At 38.1% G+C, this 25,279-nt stretch overlaps 1 protein-coding gene across 1 annotated transcript; it reads left to right on the top strand.

Annotated features, from left to right (window-relative positions):
• The first annotated feature begins 457 nt into the window (after positions 1–457).
• vsig8b (V-set and immunoglobulin domain containing 8b) lies at positions 458–12,615 on the top strand. The gene is made up of 8 exons (XM_088624648.1): positions 458–576; positions 3,425–3,510; positions 6,514–6,683; positions 7,116–7,320; positions 8,351–8,503; positions 9,227–9,349; positions 9,931–10,069; positions 10,896–12,615. The coding sequence occupies exons 1-8, from the start codon at positions 536–538 to the stop codon at positions 11,155–11,157; spliced, it is 1,179 nt and encodes a 392-aa protein (XP_088480774.1). The 5' UTR covers positions 458–535; the 3' UTR covers positions 11,158–12,615.
• Positions 12,616–25,279: the final 12,664 nt, after the last annotated feature.

Below are 25,279 nucleotides of genomic sequence, written 5' to 3'. Positions count from 1 at the left end.
TTTCAGCAGTTGTCACATTAGTTGTGACAGAGTGTTCAATCTATTTTTTCACTCGTTGCCATGATGAAGAGAATTCTATGAGAAATGGAATCAGTCTAATAGGCAATGTGCTTGCAATGATTCAGAATTGCCCTTTTAAATAAACTTTTTACCGCTATTTTTATTTTTTTATTTCTTTACACCTCTCTTTTACAAACCCCTTTTTCTGCACACAACAGGGGGGAGATACATCCTAAGATAACCCATGCAAAAATTAGAAGAATATGGAGACTCCACACAGAAGGTGCTCCATTTTGTAATCAAACTAAAGATCCAAGAAATACATGTAAGAAAAACGTATAACTCCCTCATTTAGCTTTGAAGAGATGTCAACAAAAAGAACAAGTGAGAAACAAGCAAAGGGTAGGGAATGTGGGTGTGCCCCTATATATGTCCACACCTTTTCCATTCTTCTGGGCTTAGAAAATGAGAGAGAGTGAATTACCTGTCTCTCCAGTCATTTCAGCTCACAAAGGTAGTGCAGACTGTCACTTGGATGGTTTTAATCTCAGAATACCTGCCACAGCCGGCTGTCAGGTGAGTACCAGTTGGAGTCTCCCAACTGTTATTCATTTTAATTTCCATGTTCTATAGTTTTTTTGGTTTACTTTGGAACACAACCTGTCTGTTCTGTTTCCATTACGCACACCATAAGCCTCCAATTTCCATATTGTCTGTATTATTGATGGGTGCTTTTCATATTGTTGGCTCTGTGGTCTTGTACAGGTAGGTGTCTTACTGTACCTGCTGTTAGGCTCTCTACCAAAAGTCATGAAAACTAAACATTAACGATAATTTGGTTGTCATGAAGAAAGTGCAGTCAAAGGCTCATCAGTACTGTCAAACTTATCATATAGGCTGGATAATATATTGTATGATGAATCATTAGTTTGAATTCTTCACAGTTACTTCTTTTTAATTTAATTTTTAATTTGAACACCACAGTAACAATAATGCAAGTACTTTAAAAATAATTTATACATGGGAAACCTTTGATTTCAATACATATACTGCAATAGAAAATTATTACAGCTACTTTAAGAAAGTGTGTACCAACACATTTATAATTAGAGTTATGTTGTAATCAGTTTAATTTGCTGTGGTCATTAGTAAAAATCCTGTGCACAATAACAACGCATTTTGTTGAACAACTGTTAAATTGTAATCTTGCTTGTTCAAATGCTTGGTTTTTACATATATAACCTTAAAAATACTATATACTTGTTTTTAATTGTCTGAGTGGAGACTAAATAATTTATTAAGTTAATTTAACAGATGTACCAGAAGCTATCATTTTCAAAACAAATACCTGGAATAACTGATAAAATACAGCAACACTGTATTAGTCATATAAGAATATGGCCATAATTTCTGGAAGCTAAAGGGTTATCATCTTATCTTTAGATTGACAGAACTTGTTCACTTATTTTGCTTAGAACAAGTAAACACTGGAACTGCACTTGCCATGCTTTGGTCCAATAACAAAGCTCTGCCTTATCTCCCTGGAGAAGTTCACACAGCTCCTAACCACAGGAAACAACAGCCAGTTTCACCGAAACGGGTTTTGTTTCTTTTTTGGGATTTTTATTTTCATTAAGATGGGAATTGGGAACCCTTGTTGAAGAGAGACGCTTTTGATTTTAGTTTTGGAACGAATAATACTTTCTGTAAATCTGTAAGAAAATAAAAACAAAAATTATCATATGCTACAACACTAGCCTTATTAACTTGAGAACTATGAAACCCTTCATGTCAAATTCACATTCGTAGTCCCTCATATGCATTTACCAAACATACAGAATTAGAAAAGTGGGTAATCTTGTTTTAGGCATACATTATAAGGTTCCATAGCATAGTCTAGCATTTAACCATGGATAGTGCACATACAGTATAAAGATTTAATCAGCATTTATTTTCTGTTTGATTTGTAAATAACTGATATACTGTATGCTAACAATCTCTTTTATGACAGCCACTAGACATCTGTAAATTACAAACTAAAATTTGTTAATTATTTTAATAAAACAATAATAGAGGCCTTATAATGTACTGTACACCTTAAATACAATATCACTGGTGTTTACGTCCACTGCTGTTTCATTAAGTTCACTTTGTGAATGAGTATCTCATTGGTAAAAATTGTTGCTGCACCAGTCAGAACTGAAGAATGTTGCAACTGACATTCTTCAAACCAACCTAATCATTTGAACATTTCTGGGTGGGGTGCAAATCCTCAATCACTACAGCAGTAGCTCAAGATTTGTTTAGCAACCCAGAAGTCAAAGAACATGAACACTTATGGTTGACACTGGTGTGGATTTTGATCTTAAAATCAGAGAAAAATCCAACCAAAAACTGAATACAAACAAAAGAGAAATGGTGAAGAAACTGACATTTCTGCCTAGGGGAATACTACCTATTCACATGGTTTCCATTTTTAACTTAAAGTATGATTTGATAAATGTATGCTTATTTTTTGTGTATTTTTTGTTTCTGGTGAAAAATGAGTCAGCTTTTTTATCTACTAATTGTAATCTGTTGAAATGTTTGTTATAATAAGCACATTATTTGTAAAGCTATTGAATATTTTTCCCATGTTTACACACAGTAGAGTTTCACTAGGCACTGCTGTTTCTCCAACTTCCCAAAGACATACTGTACAAGTTAGATTTTACAGGCCATTGTACATTGGCCACCACAGCTTTGTTTCCCTGGCCCCTCTTGGACAATCATGCATGACATGATATGCCATTTCCTGAGCACCCATGGCATACTAGAGACATCAGCAAAGCATTCACAGAATATCATCCAGCTCATCCAAATATTACTGAATTAAAGCAATAAGCAGGTCAAACAAGACCTTTAAGAAATAAACAGTTGTATTTTCCTGCGCCCACATCTTTACTCACTAGCCTTCCAGTAATATATCCTTAACACAGATTTATTTATTTTTTATTTTCTTGGTGCTAATTTGCATACACGTATTAAAGTTTTAATTGTTGACAGTATTGTTGTAAATTGCTTTACAGTATACTATGATAACTTCAATACTCTGTCCTGTATTTTTTGCTTCAGCCATACTATTGTTGCAGATTATATATGCCCATACCATTCTCTTGTTCTGAGATAGAAATCGAAAGGCAGCTAATTTAACAATCAGGTCATTTATTTGCCTCTGAAAAGTAAAAAGAAAGAATTAAAACAACATTTTGTCTGAAGCATTCTTTAGGTACTGTATGCGCTCATGGGGAAGGAAAACTAGCTTATGTGACCCCTAAGAACTGTATTAAGAAACTTGATTCCTTGATAAATAATAGATGAATATTTAAAACCTGACAGTTTATTACAATGTTATCTATTCTTCCTTACCATGTCAACATGGCAGGATGTCAACAGAGCAACATTGGAAGATCCTTACTCTGTGTTCCAGAATAATATTTGCAGTCCTTTGCTCCATCTACTTGAATACAGGTAAGCATGTGGTGCTAATGTGAACAAATGTTTGGGCTCCGGAAAACCATAAGGAGCAAAGATGTTTTTCATGTGTGCTCCTCAACAGCACACTACACAGAACTGCAAGGTTGCAAGACACCCAATGTGCAATCTGTAATTCAAGTGGATTACTGTTGGTTGTCTAGAGACTTACTCCTTCAAGGATATCAAGCTGTTTCTTAAAGGAATGCAATTTCTGAATGACTGCTTTGTACACTTACCTGTAAATAGGCAATTTAATATAAAAACTCAATATGCAAAACTAAATTTGCCTCAATGCTGCCCCATACCAGAGGATTTTCTTGAATATAGAAATTGTGTAAAAGTGACAGAAAAAGTTACGTGTGTTCCTTTCTTGTGAAAATGTACTTAAAACCACCACTATTTAATTCCAAACTGATCAGGTAGCGTTAAATTGCATATATATGCTCAAATAAATTGCCTGGGTGTGTGTTTATTTTTGGATTCTGATTGTCTGAGTAAGACAATGAATGCCTTAGTGCAGTTTCATTCCAGAGGATAGAGAAACCAGCTATGTTTTGCTTACATCACAGTTACCTGCATGTCACAGAAAGGAGTAAGAGGGATGGGACACTTAAAACAATTTCAGTCAGATCACTGCACCCTGCCTGTAGGAACTAGACTTGTACAGCTGCCATTCTTCTGATAATAGCAAAACAGAAAGGCAGACAGCAAAAAATGTGAACAAGAAAATGAATGACAGTGCCAGAGAAGCAAAAAGAAAAAATGTGTCTAAGAGTCTAGAGTCACAGAATGTGGGAGAAAAGAGAGAGTGGCAACAGATATCAGTCTCAGCCTTTATGAAAGAACAGGGACAAAGGGATCATAATGGATCAGCTACACACAGTAGTCCAGGGCCTGGTATGGACTGACACAGGAAAGTCCTTTCACTTTTCTGTAAACTGGCAGAGGAGTCAAAGGAGTATTATTGTAAGCGGCTAACTTTCTAGGTATATATACTGTATAGCCCTGGGGGTGAACTTTTTTTTTGGGTAGGCAGGTGCGTTATAGCCACTCACTAGACCACAGCAGTCCACCTCCTCACGATCAGGTGCTGTTGTAATGGAGGAGAATAAAGAACGGAGGCAGAAGACTCTTTTCCCCTCGGGGAGTAGTCATATTGTCGGCTTTGTCATACACTGCTCAATACCAGCTACACACACAAATCAAAGACCTTAACTCCTCAGCTTGCTTAAACACATCTTTTCTTAGCAGCACGCCTAACTCTCTCTTATAGTTCCTGTGTCGTCACAACGACCTTTCACCCTCTCACATCTGAAACTTATAATTATTTTTAAAACTCAAAACTCTTAACATTTACTAAATTATTGTATGTCTTACATCATCAATCAGGGGGTGGAGTGGTGGGGAACTGCTAAAGATCTCCAGGTGTGTGTTGTTATATGTCAGAAATTAAGCTTGAAAATAAATAGTAGTTGCCCAAACTAATCCAAATTACATGTGCAAATGACATGGTGCCTCCTCATGGTCTCCTCTAGTCCTCAATTTAGTGAGTTAGAGCTGTGGACTACCGATATTGTTTTTCTATACAATATGTACCAATGAACAACTACTTCTCCTAAAGATATTCATACCATAGATAGTAAGAGACAAGGTCAAACCAAATTTCAATCAAGTATAGGCTCTGCCTGACAGATATAGCTGTAGATAAAATGACTGGACATATTATGGATTCTTTGTACAAAACACTATACCTACAGCTCCAACCAATTTAGTGCTGTTATCAAAGTTCACAGCTTTCAGCATTTTGCTTATACACCTGATTTAACATTAATTACAAATTCAGGAAGAAAATAACTATACAATTTTACGGTGTTTAACTGCATAATGGAATACAATAATGGAATAAGACATTCCAGAAAAAAAATTGCCATTCAACAATACGCTATACAATTTATAAAAGACAGGCATTAGAAGAGAGAAAGAGTGACAGCGGAAGAGAGAAAGCCATAGACAGTGTGTGGCAAAGAGAAACAAAATCACAGGGAAGCAAAGAAAGAGAAAGTGAAGACAGGGGCCAAGTCTCATTGAATGAAAGGAAATTAACTGGAAAGTTGATCATTTCTATTTATAACACAACAGCCCATGACATTTCCATATAACAATTCATACTGTATGTGCATATGTAAATATTGTCTAGTGCAGAAAGAACTGTAAATCACTTAAGTTGTGAGCTGAATTTGTATTCTCCTGGGGAAATCATAGAAGAGTAGATTTCAATCTGCATTTTACTGGCCAAAAAAGTGAGACAGAAGGGAATCTTGTCATCTATTCCCTTGGTCTAGCTGTTGTTTCAATTTGTATGGTGCTTTGTTATGTAATGGTAACCCTATTCCAATACAAGGATGGTTGGTATTGCTGTAGAATACGAAAAAGAAATGACCATTCTAGATGTTAAATGATCATTTAATGCATGTAGTATTTTCTTCTAGGAACAGAATCAGTAAACAGGATGGGAATGGTATGGACACGATCACTGAACATTAAAATAATCATCCTTAACAGAGTTAAAACAATGATATTGCAGTAAGCACAAAATGAAACATACCAAAATATGTTTGTTTCTGCAAAAACGTACTGTACCTTTGTACAACTAAAAGGACCTGATATATATGGCATCACAGAAAGCTGTTATTTTTACAACAGGTGTGGATGTACTATAAGGAACATGAATGAAAAAAACTTGTTTGGAGAGACTTAATTTAAAGTGACTGTTCTTTGTAAGTGTACTTACTGTACATTAGGTTCTATCAATGGTCTCTATGAGGGCCCTACAACACTTAATAAATTGGAAATCCTTCAAGGATATTGAGAACTTTTAATGAATGCCCATTAAATTCTTGTTATATTTTTGTTGAATAGATGTTAACAGTTTTTGATGACATGGAAAACTGTTTTATTCATACGTGGTGTGATTGTACTGATCTTCCATTCCTGTAGGTTTCACTGCGGCCATGCAAATAACCTCCACTGGGGCTCAGACCATTCAGAAAGCACAGGGGGAGGCAGTGGTACTGGGATGCACATACACCCCAGGCCCCACAGACACTGGGGAGCTGGACATTGAGTGGTCCAACATCAGCCCAGACATGACTCAGAAAGACACGCTGGTGAGACATAGGGGAGAAACACTTTCTCTGGATGGGGACTCAGGAAGAGGGTATACATGGCAGCAAAAATCTATCATCCCTTTTAAAAAAAACTGAAAAATATATAATTCAAGGGCAGGAATCACAAACTATTGAAATTGTAAAAAAAAACGGAAAGGGATTTTTCTTTAATGCACTGTAACACTAGTAATGGATTATATGCTGATGGTTACTTAAAAATAAGTGTGTGCCGAAATATATATTCCCATTCAGTGAGTAAGAAGAAAGTCATTTTAAATGTATTATTCAGATTTAACATTATACGTATATTTACTATTTTCTAGTTCAGCTCTCTCTCTGGAAGGACAGGTGCTTTGATAGGGATGGAAAGAGTTTACAGATGTATAAAGTATAATACCAGCTGCTAATGAAAGGTTGTTTTGACCCTGCCAGATCTTGTCCTATGTTGGTGGTAAGCAATACAACTACAGCAGCCCCAGTTTAATGAAGAGACTTACGTTCACAGCTGGAAACCCAAGCAATGGGGACGCCTCATTCACTATCTCCAACCTGATGGTCTCGGACACAGGAACTTACCAGTGCAAAGTGAAGAAAGCACCAGGAATTGACTCACGTAAAGTCACGCTCGTTGTGATGGGTGAGATCCTTTTCTGATGAATAGGCGGGTAGAAATCAGCGGTAGCACCAAGATTTCAAATGCAAAAAAGTTTAATCCATTTCATATTTTTATGAACTGTCATATTCTGGACCTGAGGTTTACTGATATGCTTGAACAAGTAGCTTGTAAGCTGTGAAGAAACATCTATAATGTAGTGAAAACTATTGTTTGCACTTATCCTCTCTGACTTTCTCTGTCTCTCTAAGAATAAATAGTTCTGCTTCTTTGTACTGTATCGTCTTGTCAGTTCTCTTTTCCTTGCTGTGTTTCATTCTAAAGTACAAGTGCAACAGAGATAGTATGAAAACTAAGGAAAAACTATTTTACTCCGTAGGTACTGTACAAGTATTCTGTCGGGCAGAAGGTTCTATATTAGCCATCAGATTTCCCTTTTCTTTCTGATTTACCTGTTATGCATTACTTTTGTATTCCAACACCATGCTCCTCAAGAGTTACTTATCAATAATGAGTTGTTAATCTTACAGACAAGGCATTACTGACAAAGTGTTTTAAAGGAACGATAGCTAACATTTATTTGACCTTACAGTAAAGACAGTGTTGAACTAACTATTCTAAGATAATTAAAAGCCTAATCTTGAGAAGCTAAGATTTTGAGAGAGTAATTCACATCTGTTCTCATGTCTCCGTTTTAGGGCTTCCCTATCCAGGTCCTCATGAACTCAAACGTTCCACAGTTTGTTTCAAGCCCTGATCTTGATAATTTGATTTAACCTTTAATGCATAATTCTCCGACTAGATCTTGTTGAATGGTTTTCTGTTGTGAAACTGAAGTAATTTGAAAACATGTTGTTTCTGGAACCAGCATTTTTTTAAAAAAAATCCATCAGAATATTAAAGGATAAGTATAGTAAGTTCAATTAAGGAATTGAAAATTCAGATGGATAGACACTGGGATCCCCTGGACTCTTCCCTTTCTCTCTTTATCTACTAATATTTTCTTTTCTGTTGCTCTGTGCTTACTGTAACGTCCTCTTTTTTGCCCCATCAGTACGACCCTCTGTACCAAACTGTTGGGTTGAGGGAAGCCAGGAGGAGGGGTCCGCTGTCTCTTTGCAATGCAAGTCCTCTCAAGGGTCCACTCCTCTTACCTATAACTGGTTCAGAGAGGGTGGAGGGACCTTGCCCCCTGCTGCTACAGCAAGTAAGTATAAGAGAGTTGATGGTACAGGAGTACAATAATGATTCCAAGTGGCCCAAAACAATTATTGGATTCCAAGGCTTGTGAGAGAAAAGCAACACAACTCAAAGCTAACCAACACTGTCAACTATTACAGTACAAGACAAACCCACAAATGTTTAGGATTAAATTACTGTACATAATACAAATCTTATGAAGGTTAATTGGTCTGATAGTAAAACCTGTTGAGGTGCCATCAGTCCCCAGGGCTCACAAAGCCAAGAAAGATATCTGAGCTGACAGGCTTGGCCCTTTAGTGTAGGGGATGTTTCTGTTTTGGGGTTGTGAGGTTCAGGACTGGAAGATGCTTGAGAAATATGGACAGAGATTTAAACACAGCACACAAACAGTAAAAAGTGTTTTACCAGTAAAAAACCCCCAACATTTTATTACTCATATATACCTTGTTTAAAAAGGAAGAATATGTTTGTTAGATCTGATTTTGTTTTAGATCTGGGCCACTACATCTCAGTTTTGAATTATATGTAAATCCTTAGCTAAATCTTTAAAAACTGTTATTATATAATTAATTATATAATTGCACACTAATCTGCATATACTGTTGTAGTTTGGTATTATGATAAATATTTGATTAGTTCTGTAGGTGTTTATTTTAATATGGCAGGTTTCTATAAACTGGTTTATAATTAGAAAATACTGCCATGTCATTAATTTGTCTCTTTTCAGATCCTCAGACTGGTGAGCTCCTGATCCGAAATCATTCACAAAGCTTTGTTGGCAATTACCGGTGTGAAGTGAAGAATTTTGTAGGCAAAGAACAGTGTGTGTACAGTCTCCAAGCTTACAAATGTGAGTATACGACATGTTCCTCTCAGTCTGTGACTGGCTGTGTGACTTTTAATGATCTCTTCTGGCCTTCAACCACCGTCTTCCATTTGTTTCTCAAAGTTCACCTAAAATTCGCAAACACTGAAGAAAATACTTAATTTCAACCAGTTAAATCCCATTTAACTGACATCAGGAAGAAAACCCTGTGGCTCTCAAGTATCATTAGATAGATTACCATAATATTTCCTACATTTTTACAAAAAAGGGAAAGAAAATTAATGTACAAAATCATAACAAAGTAATTAAATGGTGAAAGGAACTGAAATTTGAATCCTGAGCTATTCACATGATGATGCATAACTTTCATATCCACATTGTTTTCAGGATCTGAAAATAAACAAGATTTCAGCTTGATGGAAATTTATTTAGTGACATAGAGTAACACAGATCTAGGCATACATGCAGAAGGTCTTTCTTAATAATAATACTAGACATTCCTAGAGTCTATATTGTCTTTCTTTAATTATAAAATCTAAATTAATAACAACTTATGCAAAATATTAGTATTTATGTGTAAACACAAGTATCCATTGTTTCCCAAGCTGTCAATAAAGCCGGTGTGATAGCTGGTGCTGTGATTGGTGCTCTGCTCCTACTGCTCCTCCTCCTGTTGCTCATCTGGCTCCTGATCTGCTGCTGCAACAAGCGCCGTTATGAGAAGGAGGTGGCCAATGAGATCAGGTTTGTGGGGCAGAATTCTCTTGGAAAAGCACTTAGTGAAAAACTGGGAGGGAGTGAAAGAGCTGTCATCTCACCCAAGAGACCTTTTATAAGAACCAAGGAAGACTGCTTGGTTCTTATGAAACGGTTATAATAACATAACATAACAGAATATGGAAGGTTGCACACAAGGGAAGCCATTTTAACCCATCTAGCTCATATTGTTCCTGGACCTAACTGAAAAAAAGCTCAATCAGTTATTTCTTGAAGGAAGACAGGGTTTTGATATCAGATAAAAAAAACTTGTTCATGACTTTTGACTCCTATTGTGTAAAGAAGTGCTTTACTATTCTCAGTCTAAAATTCACTTTCCTTTATTTTATATGTTTATATGTTTATATGTTTCTCTGTTGATCCTGAAGAAGTTTTCTGAGTTGTCATTGTCAGCATCATTGAGGATTTTGAATGCTTAAATCAAGCCCACTCTTATTCTTCAAGACAATAGATTTTCAGTTCTTTTAACTTGTCAGTGTAAGACATTCACTGTTAGCTGTTAGCTTATTAGCCAAAGTCCATCATCCCTCATAAAACCCCAATTTTTTCCCCTAATTCTATGAAGAAAGGAATGGAATTTGACTTCAAAGTGTAGAGTAATATATTTTTAATTTAACATACGTAACAGTAATGAATTGCACATTCTAGCTGAAAATTACTGATGTGAAAAAAATTAACTACTAATGACCCCAGTATTTGTTTGAAAATCTACTTCATCAGGTTTCCTGTATTATAATCTATCCCTTTCTCTAGTCCTTTCTAACCCCCTCCACACCATCCATTTTCTGTATAGGGAGGACGCTGGAGCACCAGTGAGTCGTGCTGTCACTCCCACTTCCAGTTTCCGCTCTGTACTGGGTTACAGATCACATGCTGGTGTTGGCTACAACTTTGTGAGGAGCTCATATACTCGGCCGGAATCAAACACATACAGCAGCATCTACAAAGATAAAACAATGATGATACAGTCACCATCAGCTTACAGCCGGCCCACAACTGCTGAAGGAGTTCCCTCTGTGAAGTTCTCGTACAGTAAATATGGATATCCTGTTTGAGGGGAACTGCTTCCAACTCATATTGAGAGAACGTTTTGGAAGTTGCATGCTGTAAGGTAAATAAAGTTACTTTTCACTGATGGTAAACTGAAAGACTACAGGTACCTGAAGTGATGTGATGGTGCAATATTTCTTTTATAGAAGGTTATCTGATCTAAATTAATGACATTTTCCAGATCCACCTATTATCACTGAGAAATACAGTAAATCTCAGCTAATTTGAAGTATGTAATAATGCTTTAAATTGAATGTTATTGTATTACACAGGTGAACTTTTGTAAATAGCTGTTTATATACAGACGGTTTTATGTAAGGACTTGGAAAATGGGAAAAAATGTATTTTTAACTACTTCAAAACAACAAGCAGTGACATTAAGCTTACAATAGATCACAGCTGACCTCTAACAGTTTATCAGTTCATCACAATGGCAGAATGGATTGCTTGCATTGCCTCCCTCAACCCAGCAATCACCTTGCTCACATACAGTACACTGCACATCTACATTCCTCACTGACATAAGCAATATAGAACAGAATGGAGCTTTAAGAGGGAAGAAATGCCCAGTGTGAAGCATGCATGCAGTGGGGCTGCTGGAGCTGCATCCCCCTATCAGGTCAGATGGAGATTGCTAAGAAAAGGAGTAAAAAGTTGCATGTCTGAGTGTTGCTGAAAACTTCAATAGGGTATGTAATAGTGTCACAATTACGAGCTATTTAGAAGACAACACATTCAGGTAATATCCTGTTACTATAGCAATAGTAATCTCAAGTTCCCTTAATTTACAATTAAATGCATTACATTGCAATACATATCACTCTCTCGTTCAGTTATTTGCCTAACAAATACTTTCAGATTTCAGGGTGACATGTATAGGTTACAGAATACAATATGTATTGCAATAACTATTTTTTTTTCTTGTTATAAACTACTGTACATGCAAAGCACAAATTACTATTAGAATCCATTGTATTTAAATTGTAGAGATGGTGAGCATGAGAATAATGACCAGAATTATATTCCTAAATCTTCAACTGTAAAAGGTTAACAAAAAAAAAACATTGATTTCTTTACAAGAAATGCATGCAAAACATGTCCTTGATGTAATACATGAACAACATTTTAAATCAAAAGCTTAGGTTTCTTCATTTTCAATAAAATATTGCTAGTGCATTGTGATAAAAAAAAACTTCCAGCTGTACATTTTTCACTTTGTGGATTACAAAATATTAATCAATGTTCTTCTTGCATACGCATGGATTGGAATAGACTAATCTCTGTTGCACTTCTAATAGCACTTTGGTTCCTCTAATAAAATCTTAAGAAGAAACATTGCAAATTAAAGAGCCAGCTAAACCCATGAAATATTGCTAGTTGTGTTTTATTTTATTAATTTTTGAAGCAGTGAACTGTGATCTTTGTGTTTTTTATATTTGGTAAAATAAAATATCTTACAACTAGTTGAATTTTGTATAAATATATCTATTTTATATACTGTAATTCACTCCTAATAGTATTATATGTGCATGCATAAATAAATGAATACTGTACTTGCCTGTTTCATGTTGAATGTGTTACCTTTTTCAAAACACTCTCATCAACATTTTAATATTAAATGACAATTACTGTAAAAGTTATTGTCTAATTGGCACTATTTAATGTAGGAACATAGCTGAATGTGAAATTAAGAGAGTTGTTTTTTTAATTGCATATAATAAAAAGCAAGTCTGTACATTTTACTACAGTAAGAATAAATTTATGCCATCATGCCAGAAATTGTATACAGTATCTAAATGACAATTAATTAGGTTTCAGCTAGATTTAGTTATCATTTGAAGGTTGCTATCCTAAGACTCTTAAGAGTTGGAGTAGCCATCATTTTTTATTCTCCAAATGAAAGACAAAGTAGCAGCACCTCACCTTTTCTTTTGCACAGGAGAACTCTTTTGGTCACAATATAGGAAGACTCATAACTTCTTGGTTTAACAAAATACAAGAATCTGGGTTTACCATTCAATCTGTGCATTGCAGTTTCTATCATAATGACAGATTACCTAGACTGATTATGCTGATTGACTGTGTAACATCGCCCAACACAGGAACTAGATAAGTGTGTCACTTTTCCTGCATGGGACACCAGTCCATCGGTGGGAAGCAACGCTAACCACTGCGCCGTCTGTATTTTCAAATTCTTTACCACAGCTTTCACAGCTTTCAAGCTAGAATTGTCAGCTTGCCCCCAGCACTGTTATTGTATGTAGGGTTTTTCAAAGGGCCGTATGTTTCATTTTGAAACCTCAACCTTCTCTCCCACCTTTCCATGTCTAGACTGATTTAGCTCATCCCCTACTCAATCATTCAGGCAACATTAATCACATTGACACAACCATCAAATTTTGTGAGTGAGGAAAATAATGAAGAACTGATGAAAAAAATGATGTATGTTTCTCAAGAAGTACAATACAACATGGAATGTATTTCTGTACAACACAATGAAAAGAAATCAAACATTATTTTACTATTATAGAGGAATACTACAGATGCAGCCATTCAAAGCGCGCGGTACACACACGTACCGGAGGTAATTGGCTACGGCGTCGCGCATTGTGATGCACGATGACGCGCGGTACCGCGGTACATGATTGGTTGACCGACAGGGGCACTCGTGGTCCGTTGGTCTGTCGTAGAAAGATTTACAGTAAACGTCTTTACTGTGCCCGTTGTAGTATTGAATATTTATATGGAATTTTACCACTGAAGGGAAATCTTAGTACCTGAGCATAAAAAGAATAGGAGCATACTGCAAAGCGTGTGAAGGCCATAAACGATATTAATGTTGGAACTTAAACATACAGTATATGGCTGGTCTCGGTACTTTAAAGAAAACATACACACCAGTATTCCATTTATCCCTAAACATTTTAAGCATCGAAGTCTTTAACTAACGTGATACCGGAGTCAACAAGCAGACTTTTAGAATTTGATTAAAAGGGAATATAATATGGAATCGCGTATCTAAAAAAATTAATAACGATATAATTATATTCATGTTGCAAAAAAACTGCAACGGTCATAAAAACTCCCTTGCTTTTAACAGAGCGTTCCATAATTTCTAACTACGAAAATTATTTAAACTGCGACACTTATCATTCAACCAGAGCTCGAAATATCACAAGGATCCTCTAGAGCACAGCAAAGACTGTATTAAAAGAATCGCGTATCTCAAGAAATTAATAAGATATAATTATATTCGTGTACTGTGACAGGGCTGTGTAGGGCTGTTTCACCTCTGTCTTCATGTGACTCTATTCAAAAGCAATTTAGCAAAGAGGGGATGAGAAGAGTGACAAACTTTTAAAGGTGATATGTAAAATAAAGTTTTTTATTTTTGTTATAGAGAAACATGATCAGATTTTCCCTGGTTCAGAAAATACCTGTGAAACCGGTTCAATTCGTCACAGCCAGCACTCCCACAGAGAGGGGGGTTGTACTCGTTAATGTCTTAGCACAAAGCAGAAACTTCTTGTATTTTCTGATGACATACAAGTGGAAAGATTACAGATTTTAATCATCTTTTTTCTGAACCAGGGAAAATCTGATCATGTTTCTCTATAACAATAATAAAAAATTTTATTTTACATATCACCTTTAAAAGTGGCATCTCAAAACAGTACAGTAGATGTAAACCACAGATTACAAAGTAAATACCCAGACAAACGCAAACACGTTTTTAATAAGATGCTTTTATTCGTTCATAATCCGACAATCTCAGGAAGACTAATGGGGGTCTGGCTTTTTTTCTGGAAAACCATAACTCTGGTCTTGTCCAGATTGACTATCAGCACTCAGGTCTGACAGTGCTGCTCCAGCAGCGCCAGGTTCTGCGGCAGCTTCTGTTCTGTGGGCGACAGCAGGACCAGGTCGTCTGCAAAGAGCAGGAACTCGATTTCTGTAATTAATGCAGATCAGTAAATCAAGGGACAAAACAGTTATTGCGCCCGGCTCCTCAATGGGCTTTGACGTGCTAATGCGTTGGTTTAACAGTCCGGGTGTGGCAATGTCTTTTATTATTGTTATAGAGAAACATGATCAGATTTTCCCCGGTTCAGAAAAAAAGATCTAAAGTACTGTACTGTATACTAGTTTGTCACTCTTCTCATCCCCTCTTTGCTAAATGGCTTTTGAATAGAGTCACATGAAGACAGAGGTGAAACAGCCCTACACAGCCCTGTCGCAGTACACAAATATAATTATATCTTATTAATTTCTTGAGATACGCGATTCTTTTAATACAGTCTTTGCTGTGCTCTAGAGGATCCTTGTGATATTTCGAGCTCTGGTTGAATGATAAGTGTCGCAGTTTAAATAATTTTCGTAGTTAGAAATTATGGAACGCTCTGTTAAAAGCAAGGGAGTTTTTATGTCCGTTGCAGTTTTTTTGCAACATGAATGTAATTATATCGTTATTAATTTCTTTAGATACACGATTCCATATTATATTCCCTTTTAATCAAATTCTAAAAGTATGCTTGTTTACTCCGGTATCACGTTAATTAAAGACTTCGATGCTTAAAATGTTTAGGGAGAAATGGAATACTGGTGTGTATGTTTTCTTTAAAGTACCGATACCAGCCATATACTGTATGTTTAAGTTCCAAAATTAATATCGTGTATGGCCTTCACACGCATTGCAGTATGCTCCTATTCTTTTTATGCTCAGGCACTAAGATTTCCCTTCAGTGGTAAAATTCCATATAAATATTCAATACTTAAACGGGCACAGTTAAGACATTAAATATACATATACATACTGTATACAGTACAGTTTGCATACGGTAATATGTTTATGTTCCTAAATCAATCTCTTTTATGAGCATGTGAAAGGCATGGTGAATCGATTCTCAAAAATTTCTGTACTTTGCATGATTGGAAACAAATGCGTGATTGCGAAATGCTGTGGTGTTACTTTTACAAAGACGGTCAATAAAAAAAAGAATGTGGACCAGGGCAATACTTTGAGTTTACACTTACAGCTTGTCCAAGGTCATTCATTATTAATACTATTAGTAATATCTTCGTTAAAGACTTTGATGGCGACAGCCCAAACATGAGAGGTTGAGCTTAATTAGCTCCACCTTGCGGAAATTCCGGATACTATTATTTTGCTTGCGGTATTATAGGAGAATTTACGGTAACTAGCGGTATTTACCGGTAACTCGCGGTAGACTGTTGTTGTTGTTGTTGTTGTTGGGCAATAAATCCAGTTTTGTTTGCATTTGAAGACTGCTTGTGGGAGTTTCTTTTCTTTTGAGCCAAGCCTGGTCACTTGGCCGGTGACAGTGTGTCTTCTGGGGCCTTGTGTCTTGTGGATTTCATTCCTAAGCAGTCAATTAAAGGACTTATAATAAAATTATAGGATGTTTTTATTGTTCTTTATCAGTTGATTTCATAAAACAAGATGTTCTATGGCTGTCTTCCTGGCTAAAATGGCTTTGAGGATGATAATGAAGACATGGTATAAGCAATTTGGTAGGAAGAGTAATGGCACTGATTGGAGGCATGGTGGTGCAGTGGTTAGCATTGCTACCTCACAAGGTGAGAGACTTGCATTCAATTCCTGAGCTAGGGTGGTATGTGTGTGGAGTTTTATGTTCTATCTTGTTAGTACTCCCACAGTCCAATTAGCCACAGAAAAATTAACCACGGTGTTAGTGTTTGCGTGTCTGTGTTTGTGTCTGTCTGTCTGCCCTGTCCAGGGTGTAACCACTTTCATCTTGTTACTTGACAGGATAGGTTTAGACTCTCCAGCAACCCTGAACTGGAAGTAGTGGTTAGAACAATGACCCTGGAGTTGATATTTCCATCTCCTTCATTGTCAAGGGATGCAATGAAGACATTTCCAGCCATGGGATTGAAATCCCCCAGTAGAATAACTCTGTCATCCTTTAGGAGTAAACAAAGATTTTGATATTGGTATAGAAAGCTTTCTAGGCCACAGCAAAAGGTTGTGTGAATGTCAAATATTAATAGCTAATTCAAAATGTCACAACTGGAGGCTTTAAAAGCAACAAAATGTATAAATTGTGCAAGGGTTAAATACTTTTGCAAGGCATTTTATTATGAATTCATTATGAATTCATTATGAATTCATTCAAGTTTTGGACCACTTACTAGAAGTTTTATTATTGTTCTCCTATCCAATTAACACAAAAGCCTATACCAAATTATAAAGTAATGCAAACACAGAATATCATTTTATTATGCTCTTCACAGCCTCACTCACCATCTTCTGGAAGAATCTGAAAACTCACATCTTCAGTGTACTGCATTTCTATCACTAGAGATCCATGACTAGCCAACATTTATTGTCTATCTCCTATTTGGCAAGCAACACTGTAACACATTAGAAGTTTAATAACTCTGCTTGTACTTTGTCTGTGGTTTTATTGAAGTGTTATGCTACTGTTATACAGTGTGTACCATTTGCATCATGCAAATTTGGATGAACTCATTTGCAAAATGAATAAAAGAAATGTATTAAAAATATATTGTATGGTAAAGGTAAAACAATCCTTTCCATACCTTTTACTATCCAAGCTGAAAAACTAAAATACTGGGCAAGCAAGCAGAAGTAAACAAAAGTAAGTACATTCCTAAAATTAATCCATTGGACCTTTGAGGCTGCACAAATCATTATTCAAAAATAGAATTTACAGTGTTATCCCACTCCAGGAGGTCATCCAATTGACATCCAATCTATGAAATGCCATCTGTTTGTTAATCCAAGCACAATATTGCCAAGTATTAACAGGTGAAGTCTGCAAGATTAATGACTTGGAATTTTGGAAAAAGAAACTGCTTTACATATTGTTCAACAGTATAAAGTATCGGGTTATCTGAGTTGCTGTGGGCTGATTGTGAGAATACAACAGCTGAAGATTTTAAAAACCAAGTACTGAAGGTCCCCCTGCAAATGGTCTTGAATTTATTTGGGCATATTTATAATTTATTGCCATTAAGCATGTCTTTGACACATTTTAATTCACAGTGATCTATGATTTTAATTTACATAATTACATGCACTTTTTTCTGTTATTTCATGACAGTTTTCATATCCCATGGAAATAAAATATGTTTTTGCTGTCTGTGAATAACATCATTTCAGTTATCTAATGACAAAAGGAACCAGCGAATATGAAAGGGTAGAGTACTTAATACTTTGGGTTTAACTAGCCTGGCTATGAAAATGACAATGCTAAGCAGAGATCAGCGCTGTTGGATCGCTCCTAACTTATGAGGTATGAGTAAAAGAGAAAGAGCTGCAGGAATAAAAATGTGCCAGGGAGCTTTTACACATAGGGGAATGGGTATTTCACCCTCTGCTGCATACAGATGCAGCCATTCAAAATGAGCGGTAAAAACCCGCGGTACAGTAACCAACCCGCGGGGCACCGTAGGGCACCGCAGGGCAAGTGATTGGCTGGCCAAAATGACCGACAGGGGCACACGTGGTGCATTGGTTGGTAGTGCAAAGATTTAATCATTTAATGTCTTTACTGTGCACATTTTAATCCGCTTAGTTTTGAATATTTATATGGATTTTACCACTAAAGGGAAATTTTAGTAGCTGAGCATAAAAAGAAGAGGAGCATAACACATCTGAAGGTCATAAACAATATTAATTCAGGAACATAAACATTACTGTATGTATGTAAACTGTACTGTGTATGGCTGGTCTTGGTAGTTTAAAGAAAAAATACACACCAGTCTTCCATTTCTCCCTAAACATTTTAAGCATGAAAGTTTTATGAAACGGTACCCAAATATGCGATTGCTGTATCGAATGAATTTTAATTTAAAAAAATTATTTAACACGAACATTAAGATGTTTACATCTTCTGCCTGAGAACAGTCACCCGTTGCTACCCAACGCAGAAACACAGCCACTTACTAGCAAAGAGAGGACATTAGCTACCCAATATGATAAAGAAATAAATGATTATTTTGTTTATTTCTTTTGCACATTTATTTGAACATTTCCATCGATTGTACAAGCACTTGGAAACTGTCCAATCCCTAGTTCATCAGGCATTTTACCGGTCTGGCGCCGGTCTGTGTCTTCCAGTATATAATGCCAGCGAACTCTTGTTTTTATGTCCACTATAACAGACAATCTCCTTTGCTTTTAACCGAGCGTTTAATAATTTCCTAAAATGAAAATGATTTACTTTATTTCCCTCACGGGATCAATAAAAGTATCTATCATCTGTCTAAACTATGGGACAGAATTCTGGGGTCTCCCCATACCAGAGATTATGGTAGGGCTTCAGAATGGTGATTGGCTGACACCATCTGACACCCCTCTGATTGGAGAAAAAAGACGTGCTGGTTTGCTATACATACTGTACCAGGAAGAGGATTTCTTTCTATTCAAAACGTGTATTTTAAAAGTTTAAGAAGTAAAAACCTTACAGCGTACACAGATTTCTAAACTGATCAGGATCGTTATCTTTGTCTTATGCATAATAATGTTCACCGCTCTGTCCAGCAAATTAATAATAAACTTTATTTTATATAGCGTTTTAAACGAATAAGTAATTAGATTGCTCATAAACCTAACCACTTGCTTTTTCTTTTTATTTAGGCTCAGATTTCAACTAAAGATCGTATTATTAATAACCATAATAAAAACCAACCAACAAAAACAACCATATAAACATAATACCAACCAAAAACATAGATAACAACCACAATACAAAATCAAATATATCAAACCATTTTACTCTCACAAAGTCCTCCAATTATCATAATCCCGCCCCTTATGCAAAACCAAACCTTCCTCCCATCCCAGTTTATCCTGTTTATCATAAACAAAATCCACCTCAATTTTCAACATAAAGCATTACACAAAATCAATACCTCAACACTCCATACTCAACAACGATAATTCACAAACAGCCAGAACATGTAACAACACATTCCCAAACAGACCTAATTTCCATAGCCCCGCCCCTTATGCAAAACCAACATCCCTCCCCTGTTCTCTCTCTCCCCTGGCGGTTGTAATTGTTTTTATTTTCAAATAAATTTTAGCAAAGTCATGTATTTTAAAAATCTTAAGATGAAATCTTGGTTTCATTAGTGTCAAAGGCTAAACTTTCTTGGAAAAATGACTTTTATGTAAACCATGTTTGCTATTAATTCATTCAGGGCTAAAATATGTTCATTGTCTTCTAATGAAAGAAGGGTTCCTTTCGCCGTAGTCGGGTTGAAATTAGAAGCTTGCCACGCCCGGACTGTTACACCAACGCATTAGCATGTTAAAGCGATTTCATTGAGGAGCCTAGCCTTTAACTAGTAAGTACTGTACTTACTGGGTTTTTGAGGGGGGGGAGGTGTCTTTCGCTGGAAATCTCGCCTCCTACTTTGAAAATACCCGTGAAACCGGTTCAATTCGTCACAGCCAGCACTCCTGCAGAGAGGGGGGTTGTACTTGCAGTGTATACAGTACACGCGTTATGCTCTTCGTTAATGTCTAAGCCGGAACATATCATTATATCTCATTTTGTATTTCTTAAAAAAAAATCGTTTTCCCAGCCTAACAGTATTGTTTTTAACCTGTAAAGCGCTTTGAGGAGCCACCTTTAAAGGCGCCATATACAATAAAGTTCATTATTATTACTATTGTAAATTTGCTGGACAGAGAGGTGAACATTATTACACAGAAGACAAAGATAGCGATTTACATTGCATTGTGTATCGTGCTGCTTTAATACAGTTTTAAATAATTAAAAGTCTAAACAGTATCAGCTTTATTTATGGGTTTTAAATAAAGGTGATTTAAACGCGATTTAAATCAATATAAATGTTTATATTGTAACGCATAGGTGACTATTCATTGTTATTAAAATGACTTAAATTCGATCATGTTGTGATATTTAGAAATATAAATTTGTTTGGTGCGAGTGAGGTTTTATTTAATCTCTGACTCAGTGATGGCCTGGCACGGTGAGGTGCGCTGGCAGCTGTGTGTTGCAGTGGTGGTCGGGTATGTAGAGGTGCACTGGCAGCTGTGTGTTGTGATGCAGTGGTGGCCTGGCACGGTGAGGTGCGCTGGCAGCTGTGTGATGCAGTGGTGGCCTGGCACGGTGAGGTGCGCTGACAGCTGTGTGGTGTGGCGCAGTTGTGGCCTGGCATGGTGAGGTGCGCTGGCAGCTATGTGGTGTTACGCAGTGGTGGCCTGACACGGTGAGGTGCCCTGGCAGCTGTATGATGCAGTGGTGGCCTGGCACGGTGAGGTGCGCTTGCAGCTATGTGACGCAGTGGTGGCCTGGCACGGTGAGGTGCGCTGGCAGCTGTGTGATGCAGTGGTGGTCGGGTATGTAGAGGTGCACTGGCAGCTGTGTGTTGTGACGCAGTGGTGGCCTGGCACGGTGAGGTGCGCTGGCATATAATGAATATATTCATGTCCATCCAACACACAGTTCAACGCTAGCAACTACACAAAATCTAAAATATGAGCTCTACTTGCCACTTACAATACCAACAGTACCAGCTAACTTTAGTAGTGACATTTTCATGGATCTTTTTAACAATAAAATTTACAACATCAGACTTCAGACACAATTAAACAGGCCTCAAAAAAGTCTGGTACAAACATTTTCAGCATGGTGAAACATGGTGAACATTTCCACCACTGTGTCACACCACCCAGCTGCCAGCGCACCTCACCGTGCCAGGCCACCACTGCATCACCCAGCTGCCAGCGCACCTCACCTTGCCAGGCCACCACTGCATCACACAGCTGCCAGCGCACCTCACCGTGCCAGGCCACCACTGCATCACACAGATGCCAGCGCACCTCACCGTGCCATGCCACCAGCTGCGTCAAACCACACAGATGCCAGCGCACCTCACCGTACCAGGCCACCACTGCGTCACACCACACAGCTGCCAGCGCACTTCACCGTGCCAGGCCACCACTGCATCACCCAGCTGCCAGTGCACCTCTACATACCCGACCACCACTGCATCACACAGCTGCCAGCGCACCTCACCGTGCCAGGCCACCACTGCATCACCCAGCTGCCAGCGCACCTCACCTTGCCAGGCCACCACTGCATCACACAGCTGCCAGCGCACCTCACCGTGCCAGGCCACCACTGCATCACACAGATGCCAGCGCACCTCACCGTGCCATGCCACCAGCTGCGTCAAACCACACAGATGCCAGCGCACCTCACCGTACCAGGCCACCACTGCGTCACACCACACAGCTGCCAGCGCACTTCACCGTGCCAGGCCACCACTGCATCACCCAGCTGCCAGTGCACCTCTACATACCCGACCACCACTGCATCACACAGATGCCAGCGCACCTCACCGTGCCATGCCACCAGCTGCGTCAAACCACACAGATGCCAGCGCACCTCACCGTACCAGGCCACCACTGCGTCACATCACACAGCTGCCAGCGCACCTCACCGTGCCAGGCCACCACTGCATCACCCAGCTGCCAGTGCACCTCTACATACCCGACCACCACTGCATCACACAGCTGCCAGCGCACCTCACCGTGCCAGGCCACCACTGCATCACACAGATGCCAGCGCACCTCACCGTGCCATGCCACCAGCTGCGTCAAACCACACAGATGCCAGCGCACCTCACCGTACCAGGCCACCACTGCGTCACACCACACAGCTGCCAGCGCACTTCACCGTGCCAGGCCACCACTGCGTCACACCACACAGCTGTCAGCGCACCTCACCGTGCCAGGCCACTACTGCATCACACAGCTGCCAGCGCACCTCACCGTGCCAGGCCACCACTGCGTCACAACACACAGCTGCCAGTGCACCTCTACATACCCGACCACCACTGCATAACACAGCTGCCAGCGCACCTCACCGTACCAGGCCACCACTGCGTCACACCACACAGCTGCCAGCGCACTTCACCGTGCCAGGCCACCACAGCGTCACACCACACAGCTGCCAGCGCACCTCACCGTACCAGGCCACCACTGCGTCACACCACACAGCTGCCAGCGCACTTCACCGTGCCAGGCCACCACTGCGTCACAACACACAGCTGCCAGTGCACCTCTACATACCCGACCACCACTGCATCACACAGCTGCCAGCGCACCTCACCGTGCCAGGCCACCACTGCATCACATAGCTGCAAGCGCACCTCACCGTGCCAGGCCACCACTGCATCATGCAGCTGCCAGGGCACCTCACCGTGTCAGGCCACCACTGCGTCACACATATTTCAGCGCCATATATTTCATGGATATTATGGAATATAATGGATTGATATCTTAGTAATCTTTCTAGTTCACAGGTTTGCATGCATAATTTAATTTTGAAAGCCACTGAGACATCAGGTACTACTGTTGTATTTATGAAAAAGAAACAAAACAAAAAACATACTAACAACTGTGCCATCCTACTCCTTAGTTAATACATTTTATTATTCATAAACAGTTAACATTGTTAGCAAAATATTTTGAATTATATTTAACCCTATTTTTTCTTTAGTTTTGTATTTAACTTATTATATGATAGTCAGACTTAATGTATATTTGAACAATGAAAATATATTTTTACAAGATTTTACATTAAGCACTTAAAATTAATATGGTTAATAATAGTAAACTGTAACATGCTGTAACAAGATCGGTTAAACTGCGAAGAAAATGCTTTCAGAGAAAATGTTTCAGGTGTGAAGAACATAGATCTCCAATGCAATTTCAACCAAACCTGTTCCCACACACCCTGCCCCCACTACCATTAGAATATACACAAACATTTTAGCGTTTCATTCTGACCAGAAGACCCTCACACCTGAAGAGTGCTGGCTGTGATGAATTAAACCGGTTTTACAGGTTTCAATCACAGATCATGTGACATGGGAGTCAGTAAACTAACACACAGCGCCACCGGATTTGATATCGCTATAAAAACACTATAAAATAATGTGACTTGGCACAGAACAAGTTTACAGCACAGTACAAAAATAAATGCTGACCATGACTTTAGTAGCATAAATTGCCTTACACTCAATTTAAACACAAGCTGTCTTTAGCCCTCTAAGCTGGTTCATACAGAAATGTAGAGATCCAGGCTCAGAACACACAGCTTCATTAGCGAATACATATGCAGGACAACTAGAGAAGACGTTTTACAGAGGATGGATTTTTAGAAACATCCCATCCGTGACATCACTGAAGTCAACTCCTAGGTACTGTAACTGTCGTGTGGATAGTTTCACAAGAATCAGACAAAGGTTTAAGCATCGCTTGTTCTAGATAAAACTGCAAAAAAAAAAAACAACAACCAATAATGTACTTCTTTGCGGCTCTGTTTGCCCAAATCATATATTCACAACGTGAAATCTAGAAAATAATATTACGTAACCAAAATCCGCAATATGGAAACAGAACCTGTGTAATTGTTGATAGATTATGTACTCGTAACATTTTTTCAAGACGAACTACAACATTTAAAAAATGACTTGTATCTACTTGATATCTCTAATCAATCCACGGGTCCCAGCACAAAACGAAACTAAAACGCATACCGTTTCACGCTTCTTATTAGTTGCTCAAAAGTAATTTGACCGTATGAAATGCATAATATAAACCTAGAAACATATACGTGAGCAGTACTTAAGCACTGTAGTATCGGTGTTAAGACATACCTCTCAAATACTGTAAATCAAGTTAAAAATATCTCAAGACTGATTCTGGTCATAATGAAACCATGTTTCGTGTATGTTTTCTTTTTCATCTTGAAATAACTCATTTCTAAATACCTTTTTCACTGTTAACATCTTGCAGCAACTCTGCGACAAAATATACACTCTGACAGTTCATCCTGCTACCAACATTAAATAAAACAAATCTTAAGATTTCTATATTTATGTCTTTATTTAGTGGTTTCATTAGTGACAAAGGCTAAACTTTCTTGGAAAAATGTATTTTATGTGTTGCGGAAAAAACTGACTTGCTTTAACAAAATATGTTTACAAATCCTTTCACCTGGCATTTTCGTAGTTAGAAATTATGGAACGCACTGTTAAAAGCAAGGGAGTTTTTATGTCCGTTGCAGTTCTTTT

This window comes from Lepisosteus platostomus, chromosome 3 (genome assembly GCF_059453375.1).
Source record: "Lepisosteus platostomus isolate fLepPlt1 chromosome 3, fLepPlt1.hap1, whole genome shotgun sequence".
NCBI lineage: Eukaryota > Metazoa > Chordata > Actinopteri > Semionotiformes > Lepisosteidae > Lepisosteus > Lepisosteus platostomus.
This window is presented reverse-complemented; position numbering and strand designations above follow the sequence as displayed.

Excerpts from the sequence above, each read along its gene's own strand:
- vsig8b (XM_088624648.1), top strand. The coding sequence starts at position 536 with ATGGTTTTAATCTCAGAATACCTGCCACAGCCGGCTGTCAG. Across the intron at positions 577-3,424 it reads CTGCCACAGCCGGCTGTCAG|GATGTCAACAGAGCAACATT; the intron begins GTGAGTACCAGT and ends TCAACATGGCAG. Across the intron at positions 9,350-9,930 it reads CAGTCTCCAAGCTTACAAAT|CTGTCAATAAAGCCGGTGTG; the intron begins GTGAGTATACGA and ends TTGTTTCCCAAG.